Raw genomic sequence first — 26,029 nt, forward strand, 5'->3', positions numbered from 1 at the left:
AAAAATTCAGTCAAGAATAAGATCTCCAGCATTTTATCCTTTTAGAAATCACAGGATCACAAACAAGGGGGGCCTGGCGTGTGTGTAGTGCGTGCGTATGTGTGAGGCCCATCACTATTTACTATCATATATTTGCATAAAATCCTAATTTCTTAATTTGTGTTAAATTGAAATTATGTGACATACTGTTTACGGTGTTTATAGTATATTATACAACAGGTCGTTTTGAGGAAGCAATCTGTTGAAACAGCCTTCTAGCCAAACGAGCACCACTCCACACCTAATCAAAACAAAGAATTCAGCTGCTCTGTTCTCCCAGAGCACAGCAAACTCGGTGGCTATAGGCTAGCTAGTTTCTTGGGACATTTGTGGTCGTAGTGACTACATCTGTCATTAAAAAATATATGTTTTTTTTCAGTGATTTTCTTAGTTTTAACTGTTGTATAATTGCAATATTACACTCGAGGGGGTGGTTTAACGTCATTAATGCACGCCTGCGATGCTGCGGGAACGAGTTCCGAAAGCAACGCAGAAGTCCTAAACTGGAACTTGCACTGCAGGTGTCCCTTTAGGCTGTAGCTGAAACCCTGTCCAATATAGTGTCTCTCTTTGTCATAATGTGTCATAGACAGAAGGAAAGTTATACACAATAAATACTGTTTTAGTTGAGTATTTCTTATTTTATTTCTATTCTATTCCTATAGCATAATATCATTACATATCATAATTATTCAAGACAATTTCAGAACATTGCTTTTGTTCCATTTGATTGCTATATTTATGGTTATGTAATCATCTGTGTTTGTTATCCAACACCTACACTGTTACGATAATGTGTCAAACTCACCCTTTGAAGTTTTTTGGTTAAACTAATACTCACTAATCATCCTCCTTTGTTCTCAGGGAGAGGTTCATATTTTGGCCAGTAGCTCAGTGGTTCCCAAAGTGGGCTCCGGGGACCCCCAGGGGTCCTTGAGGGAGTTCCCGGGTATCCCCCAGCTAAATAATAGTTTGGAACCAAATGGACCCTTTGTGGGTCTGTAACTCTGAGAGTGTACAAATGGAACCAAATAGACCTGTTAGTGTCCATTTGGTTCCATTTGTACACTCTCAGAGTTAAACTAACAGTGATTTTACAATATAAATTGGGGGTCCCAGAGATAGAAATGGCGTTAAATGGGGGGTCCGTAGACTAATGCATGTCAAACTGCATGGGGGTCCTTGACATTAAACGGGTTGAGAATCTCTGCTATGAGCCGTAAAAATCTTTTCTTATATGGGGGGGGGGGGGGGGGGGGAGTGGTTAACCCATTCTGGGCGGGAACCCCTTTTGGTGTTTTAAGCATTATGTTGTACTTTAGCTATTGAAAAATAGCAGATCTACAAGCTCATAGCACGGCCGTAGCGCGGCACTCGGTGCTCGGAGCTTGTAGGTCTGCTATTTTTGAAAAATCGTGAAAATGTGGCGCAAATCTTTGAATATATATTCTTTCAGAGCCAACGTTTTTAACTAAAATCTTTGCTTCTGGAAGGTCCCCGGAACAACATATTTTCAGATGGGGGTCCGCGGCCAAATACAGATCATTCTGGGGGTCCTTGACATGAAATAGTGAGCACCACTGACATAGAAACATGAGGTTTTTCAGAAAACTGTCAGGATTTAGAAGACTTTTTTTTTTCCAGTAGGAACAGTAAAGCCTCCTATCTATCTATCGTGTTTATAATTCATGGCATCCATCCTGTCCACTCCTCTGTACGGCATCTAGACTCTGCTGCCGGAGAATTACTAGACCAGAGACCATAAACACACGCACGCACGCACGCACACACGCACGCACGCACGCACGCACGCACGCACGCACGCACGCACGCACGCACGCACGCACGCACGCACGCACGCACGTGTGGGTTGAAAGGGCAGAATTAAGAACGCAAAGAGAAAGGACATTGACAGAGTGAATTAAGGGTTTGAGGAGAGACAAGATGTGGACCATGAGAGATGCGAGGTAGGCTATAGCAGAGATGTGAGTGAATGAGAGATTGTGTGTGAGAGAGAGAGAGAGAGAGAGAGAGAGAGAAGATTGCTGGAGGGTGAGTGCGTATAGGGCTCATATAGCAGCAGAGGGATGATTCAAAGCGCATGTCATAAAACATCGATACACCACCACAGGCCATGCTATGATGCTACCAGGCCTGCCAGCACTGGAGAGGCGATTATGCCTCTAAATAATTCAAACTGTCCATGCAAACATGCGCATGGACACGCGCACGCACGCACACGCGCACACACACACTATACCATCTATATGGTATAGGCTACCATCTATACCATATTCACACACATTTCAAGTATTCTTTGAATACCAACAGACAATAGACAGCCCATGGGAGTGCCTGTGCATTTTGGTGCATGTCTTTATAGAGCCCATTGGATCAAGCTGTTGGTGATCATGTGTGCAGGTCTTGGTCATCATGGACTGTTCCATTTCCCAGAGACGGTTGGGTAGAGTAAAGTGAGTAAAAGTAAAGCGTTATTCATAGTCTGATTTATCGGTGGTGAGGTGACCACCGCAACTACAACATGACGTCACGGAGCCGCGGTGAAGAGCAAACCACCGCTCTCTCCCCAGCCCTTCTCTCTGTTTTTACTCACCACCGCTCCACGTTATTACAGCTCCGGTGGTCACCTCACCACCGGAGCGGTGGTCACCTCACCACCGAAAATCCAGACTATGAATAGGCCTTAAGAGTAAGCAAGGTCGAAGTATTCCATTCCTTTTCTGTTCTTCCCTCAGTGCCTCGGCAGAGGTCATTTCTGGCAGATCTACATGAGGGCTTTCACTTAGTGATTTTTACTAGTTGACTAGTTGCCTAGTTTACTAGTCGACTAGTTGTTTAACTAGGCCTACCTATTACGGGGGGGGGGGGGGGGGGGGGGGATCTTATCAACTATTCAACTAGTACCAACAAGGTCGACTAGTGGATTTACTAGTCGACTAGTTGAATAGTCGACTAGTTGCTTAATGCCCTAAACGATAAAGTATGAATCAGGCTTCCGTCTTCCAGTGATCATCTTCCGAGAATAGATGACAGTGACAGACGAATATTATACATATACAGTAGGCCTACTATGCAAAAACATCATCATTATAAACTAAATATAAACTAAACTAAAATAATCGTGTACTAATCGCAAATAATTATATGTAGCCTATAAGTAAACAGTTTGGTCCTTGGAATAGGAGGAAGATACACTGTATACCACACCATGCTTGAGGATAAGCAGACTAATTTCCATGTCTAAAATAAAAAATAAAAATACTATTATAGTATTTATACTAAATACTATATCTATACTAGAGTATTCTCTTCTTGCTTCAGGAAAACATCCTCCTTTTGACCATGGTTGTTTTCTTTCCCGTTTGGTGACGGTGGTTCTGGGAAACTTGGAGTGACTCAGCAGAGTAGGTGGTTCAGCCATTCATCTCCTCAGGCTCATGTGGTAATGTGATCCCAGGGACGTGCCGAGAGGCAGCAGGGGCTGACATCCCGTATAAGAGGGCACTTTTGGACGAAAATAGCGAAAATAGCAGATGCACTACACGCTCACAACGCGTCGCAGCGTTGACCTGCTTGACCTGCATAGCAACCGTTGCTAAACTAATTGTGTGTGTTTTGTTTCCTTATGTCTTATTGTTTACCCAACTTATTGTTGTTTGTATATGTCTGGCCTCTGGGGAAGATGGTGGGTGGATGGGGGGGTTGGGGACTTGGGGAGGGGTGGAAGGGAATTGTGGGAGAAAATATAACAAGGGGTTGTACAATCACTGTAAAATCACTGCATACTGTACAATGTCCCTGCTTACCCTTTGAATAAAATGTGTTAAAAACAACAACAACAAAAAAACACCAGGCCGGTTGTGATTATGTATGATTGTAGCAAATACGAATCCATGCAAACCTGCGCATATACTGTACTAGTGTACATGAATGTGCATGTGTGCATGTGTTTTGTGTCAGTGTTAACTCAAGTTGTATGGTGTGTGTGAGTGTGTGCGTGCGTGCGTGCGTGCGTGTGTGCGTGCGTGCGTGGCATACGCGCGTGTGTGTGTGTGCACTTTGGTTGCATTTGTGACTGCATGTGTGCAGAGCAGAGCAGTCCTTGTAATTTCCAGGTATGTACAGTTCATCGTGCGGTTAAATCATATCACATGTGTTCACAGCTGGGTCACTGAGTTGGAAACAATAGTGAAAATAATCACATCAGCATCCAGAATACCTACAGTATCAAATTGTTCAAATCAGTGGTTTTCAACCATTTTCATATCAAGGCCTATTATTCACGCGTGCGTGCGTGCGTGTATGTACAGTTGTAATGCACGTAACTCGAGAACCGTTTGACCCACCGACTTCACATTCGACACACATGTTCCGCACCCCCACAGGGAGTGCAGTGCGCAGTGCACGGTTCTCCAGAACCACCACAAAAGGCTCTGGTCAGGCTCTGCCAGTGGGCCTAATGAGGCCAACTCCTTTCACCTGTGCAATTTCCAGCCTCTGCCTCAACCAATTGAGGCTCAACCAATCAGGCTCTGCCAGTGGGCCGAATTGATTGCCAAGTACACTTTTCAGTTTGCACACACAGGCACACAGGCACATACACAGATCTCCATGTGGGACACCGGCTGACGGGTAGGTTCCCAAGTTGCATCGTTCCCAAGAGGCCGGTGGCCAACTGCGACGGGCACGTACAGGTCTAGTCTTATGTAAATTGAACAATTTGCCCAAAATAGGGATTGCCAAAATGTTTGCCTATTCTGACTTGCCCAGAGTAGACTGGGTTAAACATAATCCCATGGTCAAACAATGACATGTCTATTATCTTGAAATTAATTTGTGTTTAAAATTGTATACTATTATGTTTACTGTAATCATGGCGTCATTGGAAAAGAGAGCTGGCTCTCAATGGACCTTCCTGAATAAATAAAGGTGAAAGAAATTATATTAAAACAAATATCAGCATTGAGAAAAGACAGGGAGCCATGGGGATGGGTCCCCCACTACAACATGGGGATGGGTCCCCACTACAACATGGGGATGGGTCCCTCACTACAACATGGGGATGGGTCCCCCACTACAACATGGGGATGGGTCCCCCACTACAACATGGGTTTGCAGAGGAGAGAGGATGAAGAGAATAGTTAGTAGGTAATAAATCAATGAATGATTATGTGAATTAAATCAAAATTCAGAATTGCACATCCATTCTCTGCCAGATGTATTAATGTAAATAAGTGGCAAACAAGTATGCACACTACTGAAGATATCTTGACACCATTTTATTAGCAACCATGTGTTTGTTAGTTACACCATTAGAAACAATGACGGAAACATATTGCTGCTGCAATTTTAGAGTCTGAAAATCAGCTGGAACATAAAAAACAAAATGCAAATAACTCACATGTCGTAAGATAAAAGCAACACTGAAGTTTAAAGTACACCAATAATAATAATAATATCTATTATCTAATATATTTCTCTTATAATTCTTTATGGCACTAAATCTCCTGTGCGTCTGTCACTGAATGATTATTGAAAATGAAATCACAGAGAAAAATAATTGTGTATGTATGTATGTATGTATGTATGTATGTATGTATGTATGTATGTATGTATGTATGTATGTATGTATGTATGTATGTATGTATGTATGTATGTATGTATGTATGTATGTATGTATGTATGTATGTATGCATGTATGTATGTATGTATGAATGAAAGACTAAATAAATGTTTTTTGTTACCACCGTGCTCTGCATGCCTTCTCTGGCGCAATATACTGTTAGATCAACAATATGTATAATGGTACATGGACACCTTTAAATTAAGTGTGAATCGTGGTACCACCAAAGGGGGTGTGGCACCACATAGGCACCAGGGAGGCAGTCAAGTGGTATCACTGCCAGTCTCAACTGCTCACCACTGTAATCTCTCAGGAACAGATTCTGAGCTACGCTACTGAATCTGTCAGCAGGGGGCAGCATTCAGAACATGTATACATTGTCGTTAGTGGGAATGAAAACATAGGCGCCCCCACCGGACGCTGACGGCCTATAAGGCTAGAGCAAACGGGCAACATCCTGCTATCCACATCCTGTTTGGAGTCGATTTTAATTTCATGAATCGAAGTATATCGAAATGAAAACAGCAACATTGATTATGTATCGTTTTGTATCGTTTTGCAATGCAAATAACCGATTGTATCAATACTACATTTTTGTGCGTGGTATTTAGCAATTTTTAGAAGATAAAAGAAAAAGAGGGTATTAGTTACTTAGTTTAAAATAATGTCAATGTATTTTAAATAGTTACTGTATCGATTTCAAATCATTGAATCGTATCGTATCGGATCGCCATAATGAACCAATATAATACCTCCATGTATCGTATCGTCAACCATGTATCGTGATACGTATCACGCTGTTTAACCCATTTTGGGCGGGAACCCCTTTTGGTGTTAGCATTATGTTATGCTTTAGCTATTGAAAAATAGCAGATCAACTTGTAGGTCTGCTATTTTTGAAAAATCGAATAACGACTGACACAGAAACATAGCTTTTTCAGAAAACTGTCTGGATGTAGAAGCCAAAATGGGTTCAAAAGTATCGTTATACGGTTATACCCCTAGAAAACAGGGTGCTGCATCCTCGTTTTGCCGATGGGTTCCCAGATTAGTGTAAAGGTAATGTGGTCGCACTCACAGTGGCATGAGTGACTTTCCTCTTTTATTAGTTCCTTTGACATGTAAAGAATTAATCCAAGAGGAAACTCACTCTTGCCACTCTGAGTGTGTGCGACCCCATTACCTTTAGACATATTGTCTGCATGAAAGCACATGACACCAAAGGAAGATGAAAAAACGAGTCACCGTTGCATCATGTGGGAAAATAAAGGAGCAACTGAACAGAGAGGCAGCTAGGCAGAGAATCACAGAGAGAGAGAGAGAGAGAGAGAGAGAGAGAGAGAGAGAGAGAGAGAGAGAGAGAGAGAGAGAGACAGAATAGTGTACTTGCCAGCCCATAGAGCCCCATTGTGAACCTGGACATGTTGAGTACACCAAGGCTTTATGTTATAAATGTTGAGTATGGGTCCCCAGCATAGAGAAACTGCCGGATGCTAACTTGCAAATGTTGAGCAATTTTCATAATTGGCATAATATGTGACCATACCATTAACAACCTATAGAAGTCAAAATATTCCAAATTTCATCATGCTTTTATGTACTGTAGCATGTGACGTGACAAACTAGGGGGTTTTCATGATGCTGGCATGATTCCAAGTTAGTTTAGTTTTGGGCTGAAAACAGCACAATTGGGCATGGCCGTTTTTTTGTGTGCAAAACTTATGCTTGGAATGGATTCAGCATCATGAAAACCCCCTAGTTAGACACGTCATTCGTATTCGGTTGTTAATGGTAGTTAATGGCATTATGCCAATTATGAAAATTGCTCAACATATGCAAGTTAGCATCATGCAGTTTCTACATGCTGGGGACCCATACTCAACATTTCTAACATAAAACATTGGTGTTACTCAACATGCCTGGGTTCACATTCTGGCAAGTGGACTAGAAGGCAAGACGGAATCCACTACCCTATTATATGGCTATCTGAGATGGACAATAACCCACAGCAGGGCCAGTTGGGCTTCATGGCCCCTCATCCTTCCACCAAACCTTCCTTCTGATTAAATCCAGGGCAATAAATAATTTTGCTCATTAAACGTGTGGCCTATGGGTATAAAACGTAGCCACTTGCCCTTTCCTGGCGCAATAACATCAGCGGGGCACCACCACGCATGTGTTCAGATGAAATCTAAATAAATAAATCATTGAATAAATAAAATATATTAAAAGGACTTTAATTGCCCCGGTTATAGGCTACGTACTGCAATGGAGCAAAAGTAAAAAATGTAGCCACTGCCCTTTCCTGGCACAATAACATCAGCGGGGCACCACCACGCATGTTAGCCGAGTTCAGATGAAATCTAAATAAATAAATCATTGAATAAATAAAATATATTAAAAGGACTTTAATTGCCCCGGTTATAGGCTACGTACTGCACTGCAATGGAGCAAAAGTTAATATTCCTCGGTTCAGCAATGTGGTTTATTTTATACCATGTCCTGTTAAATATCTATATATACTGTATGTATGTGCCTTAATTGAATTCAATAACACGGATAACACATGGCATGTGGTGACAGAAAAATGGACAACCTGAAACTTCAGCGAAGAACTGTAACGAACAGCATAGTAAAGGTATAGAGCAGGGATGGGCAACTTTGACGATGGAGAGGGCCACTAGATTTCCACACTCACTCCCTAGGGCCATATATTACTGTCGTAGCAATTTTATTTGCTATATTCGAATTGAAATCTGAAATTTTTGCTATTTTTGAATTGGAATCCTGAAAATGAACATTTTTATGTTATTTTCAAATGCCTTTAATTATACTTGTGTTGAACATTGAGCTACTAATTTAGACTGAAGTAATTCAAGCGGGTCATGTTTGCATGTTGTGGAATTGTAACAGCTGAAACCAATAATATATCAGTATTCTGACATTAACCTGAGGGCCACATTAAGTGAAGGTGGGGGCCGCATGTGGCCCCCGGGCCGCCAGTTGCCCACCCCTGGTATAGAGGGTGTTAAGGTATCCACACACCGGGCGCGAATTCGGATTTTTAAGCGGCGTTTCTCCATCGGTTTTCCGAAAAAAACGCGTCCGGTGTGCAACCACCTTTACTGTAGAAACATTTTGCAATTAATTCTGCAACGTGTTCTAATAATAACAACCAATAAATAACAAAATTATCTCAGAGTAAAATAAACCTTTTACAAAAGCAGCTGCAGACACGTTTTGGTTTCATTAAACCATCAGGTTAGGCCAACCTCTCATCTCTTAGTGCTCATTAGCGTAAATTGGCACTTCCCCTGCACCCTCTAGCAGTGTGTGTGTGTGTGTGTGTGTGTGTGTGTGTGTGTGTGTGTGTGTGTGTGTGTGTGTGTGTGTGTGTCTGTGTGTGTGAGAGAGAGAGAGAGAGAGAGAGAGAGAGAAAGAGAGAGAGAGAGATGTTATTGCAACCTGGATTTGGGTTCCTTCCTCAAAATGTTTTCTTTGAATATAATCTGAATTCCGGTTTTAACAAATTGCTCCAGCGCCCAAACAACAGTGTGCTAAAGAAACACACGCAAATGCAAGCAACTATAGTCCCCTTTGGCACCGAGTCAAGCCGCTAAGAGCAGCGGGGTCTTCGTGGCTTGTGGCATGGCAGAGGCTACAGGCTGTCAAGCCTCTCGGCGCAACTCCATGAAAGGACGTTGGAAATAACTAGGAACTTCCATCCTCTATATGAGCCCTTTATGTTCTAATGGCCTAAAGATAGGTTTAGCTAAAACACCGCCACAAGCCCCACAGTCGACTGTACCTCACGCCATCCATCTCCAGTTGGTCCTCAGTTATATATTCCATAATATGAATATTCCATGGATATAAGGAAAAAGACAGATCCTCCAGTAACATTAGAGGGTTCTTAGTTTCAGCAGCCGTGGCGTAAGAAAATATTTTGCGGATATGTAAATTTTAACATGGTGGATACTAGGGGATACATGGGTCTTTGGGTGCCAAGGAGAACTCCAAGTTTGGCAAATCTGAAAATGTTTTTTTTTCCCCTCTCTTCTCTTCTCTCTCTTTTTGTTAAAAAGATTTAGGAGCGCGTGTGTTATTATGAAATGACCCCTAAAACACTGAGCATAAAACGTCTTGATGGATCTTGTCCTGAGTGCCAAGTGAGTTTGTTGTCAAGAAGAGCCAGACCAGACCAGACCAGACCAGACCGGTACAAACCGGGCGAGATAAGAAAATCTCCAGGCCCGTTCCTAGTTACAGCCCGTCCACTTTCACGTCAGTTCAAACCAACCTTTCCAAACGGCCAGTTCGACCCGAGCTTTCCAAACGGCCAGTTCGACCCGAGCTTTCCAAACGGCCAGTTCGACCCGAGCTTTCCAAACGGCCAGTTCAACCCGAGTTTTCCAAACGGCCAGTTCGACCCGAGCTTTCCAAACGGTCAGTTCGACCCGACCTTTCCAAACGGCTAGTTCGACCCGACCTCTCCGACCGCTAAACATCCGTGCTGATGCTGCAGCTGCGGGTGAACATGTCCCTCATGGTGGCCGACCGGGGCAGGTTGTGCTTGCGGTAGCTGGTGGTCAGCTCCAGGGGCACGGGCAGGTCCAGGTCCTGCTGCTGGACGCTGCGATAGCTGATCCGCTCGCCGCCATTCCTCAACCCCCCCTCTGGCTGGTGCTGGTGGTGGTGGAGGTGGTGGTGGTGGAGGAGCGGCGGCGGGGACGGCGGCGGCAGGGGCTGGAGGTAGAACGGCAGCTCGTAGTGTGTGCAGGACGGACAGAAGGTCTGCGAGCGCGTCAGTTTCCTGGCCAGGGGAGGGGTGGAGAACAGGACGGGGCCATTGGGGACGGCGGAGGAGGCGGCGGCGGAAGCTGCCACAATGTTGTGATTGGAGTGGACCGGCGGGAGGCGGGACGTGACGGCGAAGTCGGGCTCCTCCTCCTCCGACTCGGATTCTTCCTTCTTACAGCAATAATACTAGAGGTTGAAGGAAGGGGGGAAAGGAAAAGGGCCGTGCATGGTGGAGGAAGGGGGAAAGGAGAAGGAAGAGAGGAGGAGAGAATGAGAAGGACGATATATAGAACGGGGAGATACAGGGGAGAGGAGGAAGAGGCAGAACGACGGGGAAGAAAATGAAAAAAAAGGAGAGAGAAATCCAGAATGTGTAGGAGAGAGAGGGAGAGAAGAGAAGACAAAGAAAGGAGGGAGTGGAATAAGGACAAAGACAAAGTTAGGGACAGGGCGGGCCTTTTGTTATCATGAAATGTCAAAATCTTTACAGCATTTGGCAGATTGGTTTATTTGTGAAATGATAAATCACATTAACCCATTTAGACCTGAGGACGATTCTACAAATGTTTTCTAAATCATGACAGTTTTCTGAAAAACCCTAAGTTTCTATGTCAGTGGTTTTCAAAATATGAAGCGCAATTAAGTCTCCCGCTGGCCAACTCTGGGATTGCAGCTGGGGCCCTATATACAAACATCACCTGTCATAATTATAGGCACGTCATTGCTGATTGGATCGTGCTCAACGAATCACAGTAGGGAGCTGACTTGAAGTGACTTCAATTTTGAGTCCCCCCCCCCCCCCCACACACAGACCAAAATAGAAAATAGCCGATCTACAAGCTCTACAATGCGTGGCAGCGCGACGCGTTGTGAGCTTGTAGATCGGCTATTTTCAGCAAGTGTAAAATCAGTCATTACGACGGCATCAAGGCCCGAATTTTTTTGTCGACTAAATCAACTGTAGATTTAGTCGACTAAAATCTTATGATATTTAGTAGACTAAAACTAGACTATAACACTAAAACATTCCAGGTGACTAAAATATGACTAAAAGTTTAATTCCAAAGACTATGACTAAACTAAAAATAGAAATTTGCTGCCAAAAACAATGTCACTGCTGAGAAGCAGTGACAGTTTTATTTAACGTAAAACGTTAAATAAAACGTTGAGTGACTCAGTCTAAATTCCATGCCAACAAATCAACATACTGAAAAATGCCTCCATGCAAGGTTAAAAATAAGTCTTTTTTCATTGACATTCTATTCCAGTATGATGGCATTTTTATTACTTTTCATTCTACACCGCACCTGACAAGATGTCCCAGATAGGTAGACATTTTAGCGTTATCTACCAGAGCAAGGTCATATCTGCATTTTGACAACTTGCAGAGCAGACGTAGCATACCAAAGAACCCTATTATTTATAGGAAATTGCACAGAAGGTTATAAGTAATGTAACCAATGTTCAGCAAAAAAAAAAAAAAAAAGACTGAGTATGAGGAAATGCTGATGGAAGCCAAAATGCCCAAACATGGTCATTTTTCACTGCACTTTTATTCCTAACTGCGGTTAAAAATCACACCTGTGTGAAGTGAGGGGCGCTCTTATCACCGTATCCATCGTCATGCTCAGACACATGTGACGTAAATTCTCCATTCATTGTCAATGGCATTTAATGTTTGTGTTATATAGGACAAAAATCTACACTATAGCTGAATATAGGAGGGGCTCAAAAGAGCTTGTAGATCTGCTATTTTTGAAAAATCGTGAAAATGTGGTGCAAATCTATGAATATATATTCTTTCAGAGCGAACGTTTTTAACTCAAATCTGTTGGGGGTCCTTGACATGAAAATGTATGAGAACGACTGACATAGAAACATGGATTTAAAAAAAAAAAAACTGTCAGGATTTAGAAGACATTTTGTAGAATCGTCTTCAGGTCTAAATGGGTTAATTGGTTAAGGAGGAGTGACTCTTACCTGCAGCCTACAATAGCACAGTATTGCAATGATACACAGTAGGATGACGGTAGCTAGAATTCCTCCAGTGATGACCACTGTCCCGGCTGTCATTCGAATGCCTCTCCATCAACACCCTATACAGAAAGCACAGTAGATAGAGAGATAGAGAGAGAGGCATATATTAAATATATATAAATAACACGTTTGTTTGTTCGTTCAGCACGCACACGCTGCAGGGAGACACAGACAAAAAGACAGAACATATCAATAATAGTGTAGGGCTATCGGTTTCATTAAGTGGATTATAACTGCGCCCTCTCAGTGTGACTCATTGAATTATGTACCGTTTGGCAGACACTTAATACAATCAACGTTGTCTCATAATTACAGACAAGTTTCAGACCGGAAGACAGAGAGGAAGGGTCGAGGGAGAGGAGAGAGAGAGAGAGAGAGAGAGAGAGAGAGAGAGAGAGAGAGAGAGAGAGAGGTTGGGGGGGTAAAAGGGTGGGTTGGGGGCAATGAGATAGAGATGGATACATCGGAGGTGACATGAGCAAGCGGCATGAGAGAGTGAAGGACTTCAAAATGAATGGGGCAGTGTTGACGAGGGAGGGACTAGGGAGCGATGAAGAAGAGATGGGGGAGACGGAGAGGATTAAGCTGCATGGGCTGGGAGAGAGAGAGAGGGCAGGGCAGAGAGAGAGAGAGAGAGGGCAGGGTAGAGGGGGAGGGGGGGAGAGAGAGAGAGGGCAGGGCACAGAGAGAGAGAGAGAGAGGGCAGGGCAGAGGGGGAGGGGGGGAGAGAGAGAGAGAGAGAGAGAGGGCAGGGCAGAGGGCTGAGATGAAGCATAGAAGAGCAGTGGCGTGCACAGATAGACACTAGGGGGTGCTAGAGCACCCCCTGCCCTTTTGGCAATGTGCCCTTTCGGGGAAAAACAAACCAAAAAAAAACACTTTTTTTTTCTTTACAGTTACACTGTACAGTATGTGGACCATGGTAACATTGATCAATTCTTGATAAAAAGCTTCTAATATATTATTTAGGCCCCACAATCTATAAATCTCACACTATTAAGGCAACCGGCCGGTTCCACGCGCTGCACAAAGTGCCCTTTTTTTCCACTTGAGCACCTGCCCCTCTAAATGTCTGTGCACGCCACTGCATAGAAGAGTCAAGAGTGTATAGTGGGGCGAGAGAAGAGGAGAGAGTATGCGGAGATGAGACGGGACAGGAGTGGACATGATGAGACGGGACAGGAGTGGACATGATGAGGACGGGACAGGAGTGGACATGATGAGACGGGACAGGAGTGGACATGATGAGACGGGACAGGAGTGGACATGATGAGGCGGGACAGGAGTGGACATGATGAGGACGGGACAGGAGTGGACATGATGAGACGGGACAGGAGTGGACATGATGAGACGGGACAGGAGTGGACATGATGAGGCGGGACAGGAGTGGACATGATGAGGCGGGACAGGAGTGGACATGATGAGGCGGGACAGGAGTGGACATGATGGGACAGGAGTGGACATGATGAGACGGGACAGGAGTGGACATGATGAGGCGAATGGGAGGAGCTAAATGAAGAGGACAAGAGAGTGGGACATACTGTACCGTAGCAGGATGAAAATTAAGGCAAAATAGAACGCGGAACATTGTGAAACGACGAAGGAGAAACTAGAGGTTGGCGAAGGAACGGAAGGGAACGCGGAATGACAATGAGAGATTGTAAATGAGCATGAAGGGGAGGAGGAAAGAAACTGCGTTTTTAAGACATTAATCAGCGGGCAGATCGACGCCCTATTGGACAGCTGTGTTGTGGGTGACACGTGAACCCTGAACTTTAGTCAAAAGGTCACACAAAAAAAAGATAAATGGGAGAGGTCGACCCCGAGTAAGGATAAGGAAACCCTCTCGGTGTGCATATTCATTCAATTCCATCTGGGCCAAAAGGCCAGATGTCGACCTTATCACGCCTTTTTTTTAAAAATAATGAATTGATAACGGTTCACAACTGTGTCCTGTACGCGCTCAGAAGAAAACGGAAATGAAAATTCCGCTGGCTTATGCTTTTCTATGGAGGACGCAGTTTTTAGAATCATAATATCCCCAAATGATTGGCGGCCAAATGTAATTGGCCGCCAACCCCCATTTGAAAATATGTTGTTCCAGGGACCCCCCCAGAAGCAAAGATTTGAGTTAAAAGCGTTCGCTCTGAAAGAATATATACTCAAAAGATTTTCGCCACACGCTGTTTAAGTTATGCTGGAGACATATCTATATTCACATAGAATTGTACGAGAGGTAGAACAATGGAAACAAAACAAGCTCTGGAAGAACACAACACCGTTGAAAAGGTCGAAAGACAGCTGCGAATCGACCCTGGTCTGAAAAGAAAAATGTATCATGGACGAAATATTCAGGGTTCATCGTGTTCATCATGTGGTGCACATTTTTGCCACAGACATACTTAAAGGAGCATTAAGTGATTTGGAAAAAAAACCCGGTCCGCCCCAGTAACAAGATGTGCACATGCACACGCTCTACAGTGGGGGAAGTACAACAGACCAACATAACGTGCACCAAGGCCCGCCCCACTCGATCATGATTGGAGGAAGGCCCCTCTCATCCTGATTGGATGAAGGCTTTGCCACCCAAAGCCCAAACCGAAACTAGGGTTTTTTGACCCCAGGGGCTCACTGGGATCAGGGAGGAACTCCTTATATGGTCAGCACACTTTATAGTAGGGAGGATTATCCAAAAAATACGAAAAAAATAAGTGATATTTGAATTAAGTGAAATCACTGAATATACCTTTAAAACCAACGCACAAATAATATTACCAGAAGAAACACATAAAAGAGATAGCCCTGAATGACCATAATTACAGGTCTGTAACTCTGAGAGTGTACGAATGGAACCAAATGGACCCTTACGGTTCCATTTGGTTCCATTTGTACACTCTTAGAGTTAAGGGGGTCATCATTGCTAATAAAACATTTGAGAACCACTAGTACTAGTGTTGACTCTCATTATATTCTGAAGTAAACCTGGAGAGTTGACATTCAGTAATAGTCCACTTGCCAGAATGTGAACCCGGACATGTTGAGCACACCAAGGTTTTATGTTAGAAATGTTGAGTATGGGTCCCCAGCATGTAGAAACTGCCGGATGCTAACTTGCAGTCTTGCATATGTTGAGCAATTTTTATAATTGGCATAATATGTGACCATACCATTAACAACCTATAAGGGGAAAAAAAGCTTCATTATGCTTTAAGTAGCATGTGATGTGTCAAACTAGTACCCAACCCTAGTATAGGAGGTTTTCATGATGCTGAATCCACAACCTTAAAGGAGCATTCAGTGATTTGGAAAAGAAAACCCGGTCCGCCCCGGTAACAAAATGTGCACATGCACGCTCTACAGTGGGGGGAAGTGCAACAGGCCAACAGCATGTGCACCAAGGCCCGCCCCCACTCGATCATGATTGGAGGAAGGCCCCTCTCATCCTGATTGGATGAAGGCTTTGCCACCCACCACCAAAACTGAAACTAGGGTTTTTTGACCCCAGGGGCTCACTGGGGACAGGGAGGAACTCCTTATATGGTCAGCACACTCTATAGTAGGGAGGATTATCCAGAAAAAAATAAAAAATAAGTGATATTTGAATTAAGTCAAATTACTGAATATACCTTTAACAACCTATAAGGGGAAAAAAAGTTTCATTATGCTTTAAGTAGCATGTGATGTGTCAAACTAGGGGGTTTTCATGATGCCTAATCCACAACCTTAAGTATTTCTACATTGCAGTAATGATACTTTTACTTAAAAAGGTAAAGAATTTGAGTACTTTTTTCACCAGCGCACACGAGCAGAGCTGGTCTGTATGCGTAGCACAGCCGCACCACTCAGCACAACATTGTGATTTATGAGGCTTTGTTCACAAACTGCACGCAGTACTTAACTCACCGTCGATAGCTAAAGATTGGACAGAGAGAGAGAGTCACCGCTGTTATTATTTTTCTTATAGCAATTAATAAATCAATAAACTAGTCAGTATAACTACCACAATCTGCTGTCATTTCAATTCTTCAGTCCTAGTAAATACCACATGGGAGGCGGCCTTTCCAATGAAGTGGGGTCTATACCGTATGTCTTGCATTCTTTTTGCGTAACGCGCTGTTGTCATTGTACGCTATGTGGCCAAAAACAAAAATTATACAGAGAAATTCACCCATTTCAAAACCTTCTTTTGTGTACTATGAAGTGTACTGTACTTCACTCCAGGTTGAGAAACATTGCATTATGACCAGTCATTAGTCCTACAACCCCTATCTCAAACCCTCACCCTAACCTCCCACGGGGCAGCACACCTAAACCAAACCTTAACCCTCTCCCAACCCTTAACGCACCCCTCACCAACCTTAATCCAGGTCGTTTTAACACACCCCTCACCAACCTTAATCCAGGTCGTTTTAACACACCCCTCACCAACCTTAATCCAGGTCGTTTTAACGCACCCCTCACCAACCTTAATCCAGTCGTTTTAACGCACCCCTCACCCAACCTTAATCCGGTCGTTTTAATGCACCCCTCACCAACCTTAATCCGGTCGTTTTAATGCACCCCTCACCAACCTTAATCCGGTCGTTTTAATGCACCCCTCACCCAACCTTAATCCGGTCGTTTTAATGCACCCCTCACCCAACCTTAATCCGGTCGTCTTAATGCACCCCTCACCAACCTTAATCCGGTCGTTTTAATGCACCCCTCACCAACCTTAATCCGGTCGTCTTAATGCACCCCTCACCAACCTTAATCCGGTCGTTTTAATGCACCCCTCACCCAACCTTAATCCGGTCGTTTTAATGCACCCCTCACCCAACCTTAATCCGGTCGTTTTAACGCAACCCTCACCAACCTTACTGTATGTCTAACCAATGCTATGTCTAACCAAAGGATGCCTCCCATCCCAATCTCAGACATTCAACGTGGGGTAAACTCAGCACTCATACCAGCCACATTCTGCAAACTTGGAGAATGAGATCCATACACCACACTACATTATTATTCACAGACTAAACTAAAAGAACTTAGCTGCCTTTGTCAGGGCTGTCCTAGCCTTGGAGGGCTGCCCTGACTGCTTGTGCGTCTCTATAAATTGTTGCATCGGAGCTACATGAGTGCGTGGCTACACATCATTTTGAACAATTGACTTCAGTGGCCCATACCTCATACGATCACGGTGTGCATTTCAGCATTCTTTGAATGTAGGCCAGTGGTCTTGTTGGTAAACTATGAATCCGCCATTGTGGTGAAAGTCACTATCATTAACAACAGGCAACAACAGGCCTCACTGTCATGAAGTGACATGAAGCAGAAAACTCAACTGTGACATGAATGCACCCTAAAATAGAGCTGAATATGTAACAACACAGAAGTGCCAGGTTCATGATAAGAGCCACAATGATTAATTGAGACCGAATAGGTCGCATTTACTATGAAAACCTGTATTCGTTCGTCCGTTGCGTCACCCATGCCTCCATATGTTGGTCACGCCTTGTGACCTGTATTCGTTCGTCTGTTGCGTCACCCATGCCTCCATATGTTGGTCACGCCTTGTGACATCACAACTCGTGACATCACGCTTCCATAATGGTCACGCCTTGTGACATCACTCCCCCCATATATGGTCACGCCTCGTGACATCACGTGACATCATGGAGACCCTTAAATCTCCATATATGGTTGTCAGTCCAACCACTGTGGTTGCCGCGACGCGACTCAGACTTGCAAATGAACCGAGTTGGTACAACACATGGATCTTCATATGTCCACATATGGAGATCCATGTGTTGTACCAACTTGGTTCAGAATTGTTTGCGAGTGTGACTCGCATCACCCAGCTGAAGATCACGACACTGACCTCATCAAACCCTGGATAGCCATACATGGTTTGACATACTAGATCTGCATATTATGGAGCCGGCCAACAACTCTACATTTGACCACCTCACTGACATAGACCTGAGCTTGATTCTACAAATGTCTTCCAAATCCTGACAGTTTTCTGAGAAACCCTATGTTTCTATGTCAGTCGTTCTCAAACTTGTTCATGTTAAGGAGCCCCACAATTATATGTATTTAGCCGCCGACCCCCATCTCAAAATATGTTGTTCCAGGGACCCCCAGAAGCAAAATTTTGAGTTAAAAACGCTCGCTCTGAAAGAATATATTCAAACATTTGGGCCACATTTTCACGATTTTTCAAAAATAGCAGACCTACAAGCTTGTAGATCTGCTATTTATCAACAGCTAAAGTACAACATAATGCTTAAAACACCAAAAGGGGTTCCCACCCAAAATGGGTTAATAGTTTATTTGTTTTGTTGCAGCATGTGTGTTGTTGATGATTTGGTATGTATTCTGTGGACCTCCTGTGACTCTGGAATAAAACTATAGATTATATGGATAGATTATATGGATTCTAGTTCTTCTATTTATAGTGACTCATAGGAATAGACTACGTAACAACCAGGAATAGTCTGGTGACCACCGGAGAGACGGGTGACAGCCGGAATGTAGACGGCACCCGGGAGCAGTATGGGTTGGCGCCCCAGCCTGCGTCCTCCGTGAGGAGGAAGCCCAACAAACCCACGGTGAGGCCATTATGACTGCCATCCAATCCGCAAAGTGGAGCCTGCAGCACCACCGTTGCCCGGGTGGAGCCTGCAGCACCACCGTTGCCCGGGTGGAGCCTGCAGCACCACCGTTGCCCAGGTGGCAGTGTTTTCGTCGACTAAAACTAAGACGAAAAATGTTCGTCGACCACCTTTTTCCACTGACGAAAACTAAATGGAAACGAAATGAAAACTAAGCTACGATGACTAAAACTAAGACTAAATATATTGACAATTTCGTCAACAAATAAAAACTAGACTCAAATGTTAGGAAGGGACTAGTGGACAAGAGATCCAGTCATTTTATACATTGGTTGCATGCTGAAAATAGACCCGCGTCGCACTGCGACGCGTTGTGAGCTTGTAGATCGGCTATTTTCAGCAAGTGTAAAATTAGGTCTTTCAACGGCATCAAGGCACGCCAAAATACATTTTAGTCGACTAAATCAACTGTAGATTTAGCCGACTAAAATCTCACAATATTTAGTCGACTAAAACTAGACTAACACCAAAACATGACTAAAATACGACTAAAACTAAATTAAAACTATTCAAGAGACTATGACTAATAAAACTGCTGCCTGCAGAACCATTGCGGCTCAAGAATCCACCACTCCTGAATGAAGTGTCTGGTGCTGGGCGTCTGGTGCAATGCACAGGTCCTGGACCTGGTGAGAGCAGGAGTGGACCTGGTGAGACATATAGAGGGGCCCGGACAGGAGTCTAGTCCTTCCACACCACACGACAGATTGGTCTACCTCCCCGGCAGAGTAGTTCTGGAGCAACGGATTGTGTGGCCCTGATCTTTCCCTAATGGGACTGATCGAGGGTAGCTACTGGGACGTAAGTCGGGACTTGATCACCGCCGGCTGGGTCACCCGAGTGAGGGGTATGATGTTCCGAGAAACCCAGATGACCTTGGGATACATCACTGAGTGAGGATACGTCCCAGGTGCATCCATGCGATGTTTTTTTTCCCTCCGTTCTACAATGAGACTAAATACCACCAAGACATGGAAGGAGAGATATTAAATTCCTTGTGTGGGTAATTTGTCTACTTTTAAACCATAATTATCTTTCATTCGTCTCTCCAGTGACTTTGTATATGAAGTTAGCATGGATCACACTGTCTCTATCTTGCTATCTATACGCTGTGTACAAAACAAACACAATATAACATTAGATATTCTTCCTGCAAGTTGGAATAGATCCATCCTAGGGCCGTAATCCAATCTGCAGGTCACACGGTCCACAAACAGGATCAATATAGAGATGGAACAACAACAGATTGCACTGCTCCCCTAAAGTGTAAAAGAAAAAGCGTATATTATGTCTAAGTGTAAGGGAAATGCAGGGCTTTTCTTCCTGTTTGGGTTTCTTGGAAAGCATTTGGGGGGGAAAACAGCAAAAATAAAAGCATGACTTGCATTTTAATGTTGAGTCTGACATGTTTATCAGAATCAGTTCCTGTCGTGTAGTGGTTCGAACAAACATTGTGTTTTGGTAAATGCTCTATGAAAAGAAAAGGTAATTTGTATTTTACAGAAATACACCAATATTTCTTTAGTATCATTTTGTGATTACAGTGTTTCCTGTGGCACTATTGAGTGTTTTTTACTAATGATCAATCCCACTACTTAACCTTTGACCTTTCCCTAGGCGCTCAATCAAATGTCACAAAGACAGAGACTCACTGACTCCCGCGCACACACGCACACACACACACACACACACACACACACACTCACTCACACAGAGAGAGAGAGAGAGAGAGAGCCATGTGAGCAGGATGGCTAATTGTAAAACGTTTAAAACAGACAAATACTTAAGATAGGCGCTACAGACATTTTATCGTCCTGTAGATAGGTGGTGCGCTGCATACACCCCCATGGCGAAGGTTAAGACCACGCAGCATGGCGCAAAGTCACCCCGTCAAAAATAGGGGTCTCAGTCCCTACTGTGAGCACCTTAAAACAAGGCTCCAGACTTCCTAAAACAAACTGGTCACTTGGACCAGTTTGCGACGCGTTGTGGGCTTGTAGATCGTCTATTTTCAGCAAGTGACCCGCCTAAATCATCGACTAAAAGTAGACTAACACTAAGACATTCCGGCCCCGGGTGACTAAAATGTGACTAAAACTAAATTAAAACTATTCAAGAGACTATGACTAAAACTAAAATCAAAATGTGCTGCCAAAAACAACACTGCTGGGAGCTACAGACACACCACACGCACGTGGTGAGAAAGGCTCATCGGTGCCTCCACACTGTGAGAAAGGCTCATCGGTGCCTCCACACTGTGAGAAAGGCTCATCGGTGCCTACACACTGTGAGAAAGGCTCATCGGTGCCTCCACACACTGCCACGAGACAGCTGAAGACATCCAAGCATGACTCCCTCGGCCCTCGCATCCATTATGCTGATCTACAGCGAGCGGCACAATGGAGAGCATCCGTGTGACTTGTATATATAGAGACGTCACACCATTTCTCCTCTCATCCACTTGCATCGAGTTGCTCACCTCAGCGTGTTCACGTGCCATGCATAGTGCAATACCACTTTCGGCCACCATGTATTTTGCGCTTCAGTGTTTCCCCTCGGTGACGATATATATATATATATATATTAGGGGTGTAATGATATAGTAACTGCATCGAAAAATCGATTTTAATTTCACGACTGGAAGTATATCAAAATGAAAACAGCAACATTGATTATGTATCGTATCGTATCGTTTTGCAATGCAAATAATCGGTATCGAATCGTTTTGCTATGCAAATAATCGATTGTATCAATGCTACATTTTTGTGCAGGGTATTTAGCAATTTTTAGAAGATAAAAGAAAAAGAGGGGATTAATTACTTAGTTTAAAATAATGTCAATGTATTTTAAATAGTTACTGTATCGATTTCAAATCATACAATCGTATCGGATCGCCATAATGAACCAATATCGTCCATGTATCGTATTGTCAACCATGTATCGTGATACGTATCGTATCGCTGTTAAAATGTATCGTTACACCCCTAATATATATATATATATATATATATATATATAAATGCCATTAAATGGGGCGGGTCCGTAGACTAATGCGTGTCAAACTGTGGGTCCTTGAAATTGAACAGGTTGAGAATCACTGCTAGAGCCGTAAAGATCTTCTCTCGGGTTCTTGGCATATTATTTTTGAATGGGGGGTCCATTAATGTGCTAATTAGTGTCAATTTGGGGGTCCTTGACATAAAAAGGTTTGGGAACCACTGGTATAAATAAACCAATGTGAAAACACTCCATTGCTGTTACACCGGCCTCGTCACTTTATGTATGCGACTCCATTCCCACACATTTCATATACATTCTTATCCCACTCTTTTGAATCTGTCAACTTATGACGTGACAATAATCTTGGAAGTTGACGTCAAAATCACACACACACACACACACACACACACACACACACACACACACACACACACACACACACACACACAAAGATGAAAGGTCATTGATGGTTCAGTGCCTTGTTTCGCTTGTCTATACCGGGGTTGACACAAAGCTTTAGTAGCAACAAGCGTGAAGCTTTGGAATGCATTGGTGAGACATGCAGGCAGAGATCATGCACTGCCAATGTGTTTGCTGGGAGTGCTGTTGTTGACAGCCGTTCACTTGAACAAGGGATAAGCACACAGTATCGGCTGAGATGAAAGTCATACAAAGGGACTAAAACATTCACAGAGAATGTGATGAAATGTATTAGCATTAATATTATTATTTGTAAAAGAGTAACTGTGAAGAATCCCATCTCTCTCTCTCTCTCTCTCTCTCTCTCTCTCTCTCTCCCCTACAAAATAGAACTAACATCTTTTGTCTTTAGGAGTAGTTCAGAGTCCCCCCCCCCCCACCCCCATTCTTCATTTTAATAATTTACATACTATACCCCATGATGGCTTGAATAAAAGGAGAATTGTAAGTTGTATAACATCCCTTTCCAAAAAATAAGACGTCAAATGTAGGAGATTAGCAACAGCGCATTAAAATACTATTGGATTATTATTATTTTCTAGTGAATGGTACAGGAGTGCATATGAAATGTAAGCTTCACATGAACACAATAATCTTTGTGTATTTATCATCATTGACAGTCTTTCATCCTGTTGTTCATAACTAAAACTAAAAATGCATCATACTGTACATTCATCAACTGTTAGCACTCTGTCTTGTTTTCGGTTTTATCGTTGTATTCTTGTAAGATATTAAAAGGCTTTAAAAATTCTTACACATAGGTACACAAGCCCTATCGACTGTCGTGGAGTATTTTTGTTTGCACTTTTGTAGTAGCCTCGGAAACCCATACGTTTTTATTTCCAGGGAGAAAACCTTTGTTGTGACTCAAGGGTTGCTGCCTGTTGTAATGAAGTTCCCAGTTTGTCTGTCTGTACTCTGTCTGTCTGTCTGTCTGTACTCTGTCTGTCTGTCTGTAATCTTTTTATGCTGTTTATCCTCTTGAAATTGAGCAAGAGTGTTCTACCTGACTGAGAGTATGACCACCAGTATTGCACCTGCAGTTTTGCATGTTCTCCCCGTGTCCCCTAGGGTAGGTACTCTCACAAAAAACATGCAGTAATCCTGGTCTCTAAACTGCCTCCCCCTGGCCAGCCGGGGCGCCTGATGGAGGAGAAAGGAACTGGTCGGAATAAGTTCCTTCCACGCACTACATCCAACTGGGGAAACTCCCCCCGTCAGGTGAAAAGAAGCAGCTTGGACTCCTCATGCATAGAAGGAAGCATGAGGTCAGTCCGTCGCTCTCCCCAGGGTGGCAGAGGGAGTGTAGAGCCCAGGATTACATTAGATAATTGACATTGTGGGTGAAAAAGAGAAAAAGCATTCCAGTGATGGAAAGCAGTACATTAAGCTTAAGCACTGTACTTATTGATTCATTACGTCAATACGTCAACTGGCCATAAGCGTGTTAAGTACAATTTTGAGGTATTTTTACTTGACTTGAGTATTTCCAATTTCCAGTACATTTACTTTTACTCCACTACAATTATTTGAAAACTTTAGTTACAAAAGATTATTATACATTTGAAAACTTTTAAATTACTTTTGGTACTTTAAGTACATTTTGAAGCCAATACTTTTGTACTTTTACTCAAGTAAATGTTGAATTCCGGTATTTTCTTTCCACCACTGAAGCATTCTGTGAAACATGAATATTTTTCCACAGGACTTGTGTATAGCGCTGTCATGGTTTGAATGTATGAACCATCATTGACAGTGATACTGTATGTAGTGTACAATTGAGAAGAAAATATCTTCCCAACGTGTCCCAGCTATAGGGGAGATTCATGTTTGTCCCAAATACATATTTTATTGAACACTGAACATTTTAACCCATTCTGGGCAGGAACCCCTTTTGGTGTTTTAAGCATTATGTTATGCTTTAGCTGTTGATAAAATAGCAGATCTACAAGCTCATAGCGCGGCACTATTCTTTCAGAGAGAACGTTTTTAACTCAAATCTTTGCTTCTGTGGAGGTCGCTGGAACAATTTTCAGATGGGGGTCGGCAGCCAATTAGACATATATTTTTGGGCGTCCATGACATGAAAATGTTTGAGAACCACTGACATAGAAACATGGGGCTTCTCAGAAAACTGTCAGGATTTAATTAGAAGACATTTGTAGAAATTGTTCTCAGGTCTAAATGGGTTAAACTCGAGCAGTGGCGTATCCAGGAATTACGTTTTGGGCAGGCAAGATAAGTGTTAATTGTCGTCTCCCCGCGCACAATCGTAGCACTAAAGGTTTTCAAAGAGATATACCTGCCAGACGTGTAGGATACAAAGGCTGAAAGGCATGCATTTACATTCCAATGGGTGATTGAGGGTCGTGCTCTACCGCAACGGCCAATCAGCTGTCCATTAATAGTTCTCAGGTCTTGTTTTTGTCGTCTTTTTTTCTCATTGTATGGATTTTGGCCAGGCCAGAAATGGATTTGGACAGGCGGACGCCTGCCCTCGCCTTATTGTAGATACGCCTCTGAACTCGAGCCCTGGTTCCCGTGACAAAAGGACTCACAGCGACGGCAACATGACACCCACGTGGACACGTTCCTGTCTGCCCCTTTTCCGGCACAATGGCGTCGTGAGTCATGAGTCATGACCTGACACTGCATTACACCTGCGTTCGTCCTTATCCCATTTTGACTTGAGATCAGATTCTAAAAATGTCTTCTACATCCTGACAGTTTTCTGAAAAAGCTATGTTTCTATGTCAGTCGTTCTTCGATTTTTCAAAAATAGCAGACCTACAAGCTCGTAGCGCGCCACTCGGTGGCGCGCTATGAGCTTGTAGATCTGCTATTTTTCAATAGCTAAAGCATAACATAATGCTAACACCAAAAGGGGTTCCCGCCCAAAATGTGTTATCCACCCAACCTGACAAGACACCATCATTCCTCCCGTTCTGTGAAAAGGGCCTTGAATGTCAATTCAGCCGTCGAGGTAATTGCAACCAACGGAGAAAGTCAAGTTGAAGTCCTTTATAGTTCACGGTTGACATTTAAAGCAAGATAAATGCCTTTGCATTTTCAAAAGAATGACTCGACTACCAGTTATACCAGGACTGCCCGCCGGAAGAGAGGAGATTAGATCAGAAATAAGTAAATAACCGAGAAGTTGGTCGGAAATATTGTAATGGTATAACTTATGCCTGGCTGGCTGATGGTGACAATAATACGTATTCATCATTAAACAAAAATGATCGACACAAATACAGTGCTTTATGGCTGTAACCAGCCGACCACTCAGTGCATTTTGGCCAGGCAAGAAGTGTCGTCATCTATCCGACCCCTATAGGTCACACCTGCATGCCTTCAGACTGACCAGCTTAGC

The 26,029-nt window shown here is 43.4% G+C and overlaps 1 protein-coding gene across 1 annotated transcript in view; it reads right to left on the bottom strand.

The window, feature by feature from the left end:
* Window positions 1-7,872: 7,872 nt before the first annotated feature.
* Window positions 7,873-26,029, bottom strand: part of LOC306939555 (protein FAM163B-like) — a 50,609-nt gene continuing 32,452 nt past the window's right edge. The window contains exons 2-3 of the mRNA XM_079524147.1: window positions 12,464-12,579; window positions 7,873-10,669 (exon numbers count right to left, since the gene is read on the bottom strand). Of these exons, the coding sequence (XP_079380273.1) occupies window positions 10,184-10,669; window positions 12,464-12,556 (579 nt within the window). The 5' untranslated portion in view covers window positions 12,557-12,579 and the 3' untranslated portion in view covers window positions 7,873-10,183. The remainder of the gene's footprint in view (window positions 10,670-12,463; window positions 12,580-26,029) is intronic.

Source organism: Electrona antarctica, assembly GCF_951216825.1.
Source record: "Electrona antarctica genome assembly, chromosome: 16".
Lineage (NCBI taxonomy): Eukaryota > Metazoa > Chordata > Actinopteri > Myctophiformes > Myctophidae > Electrona > Electrona antarctica.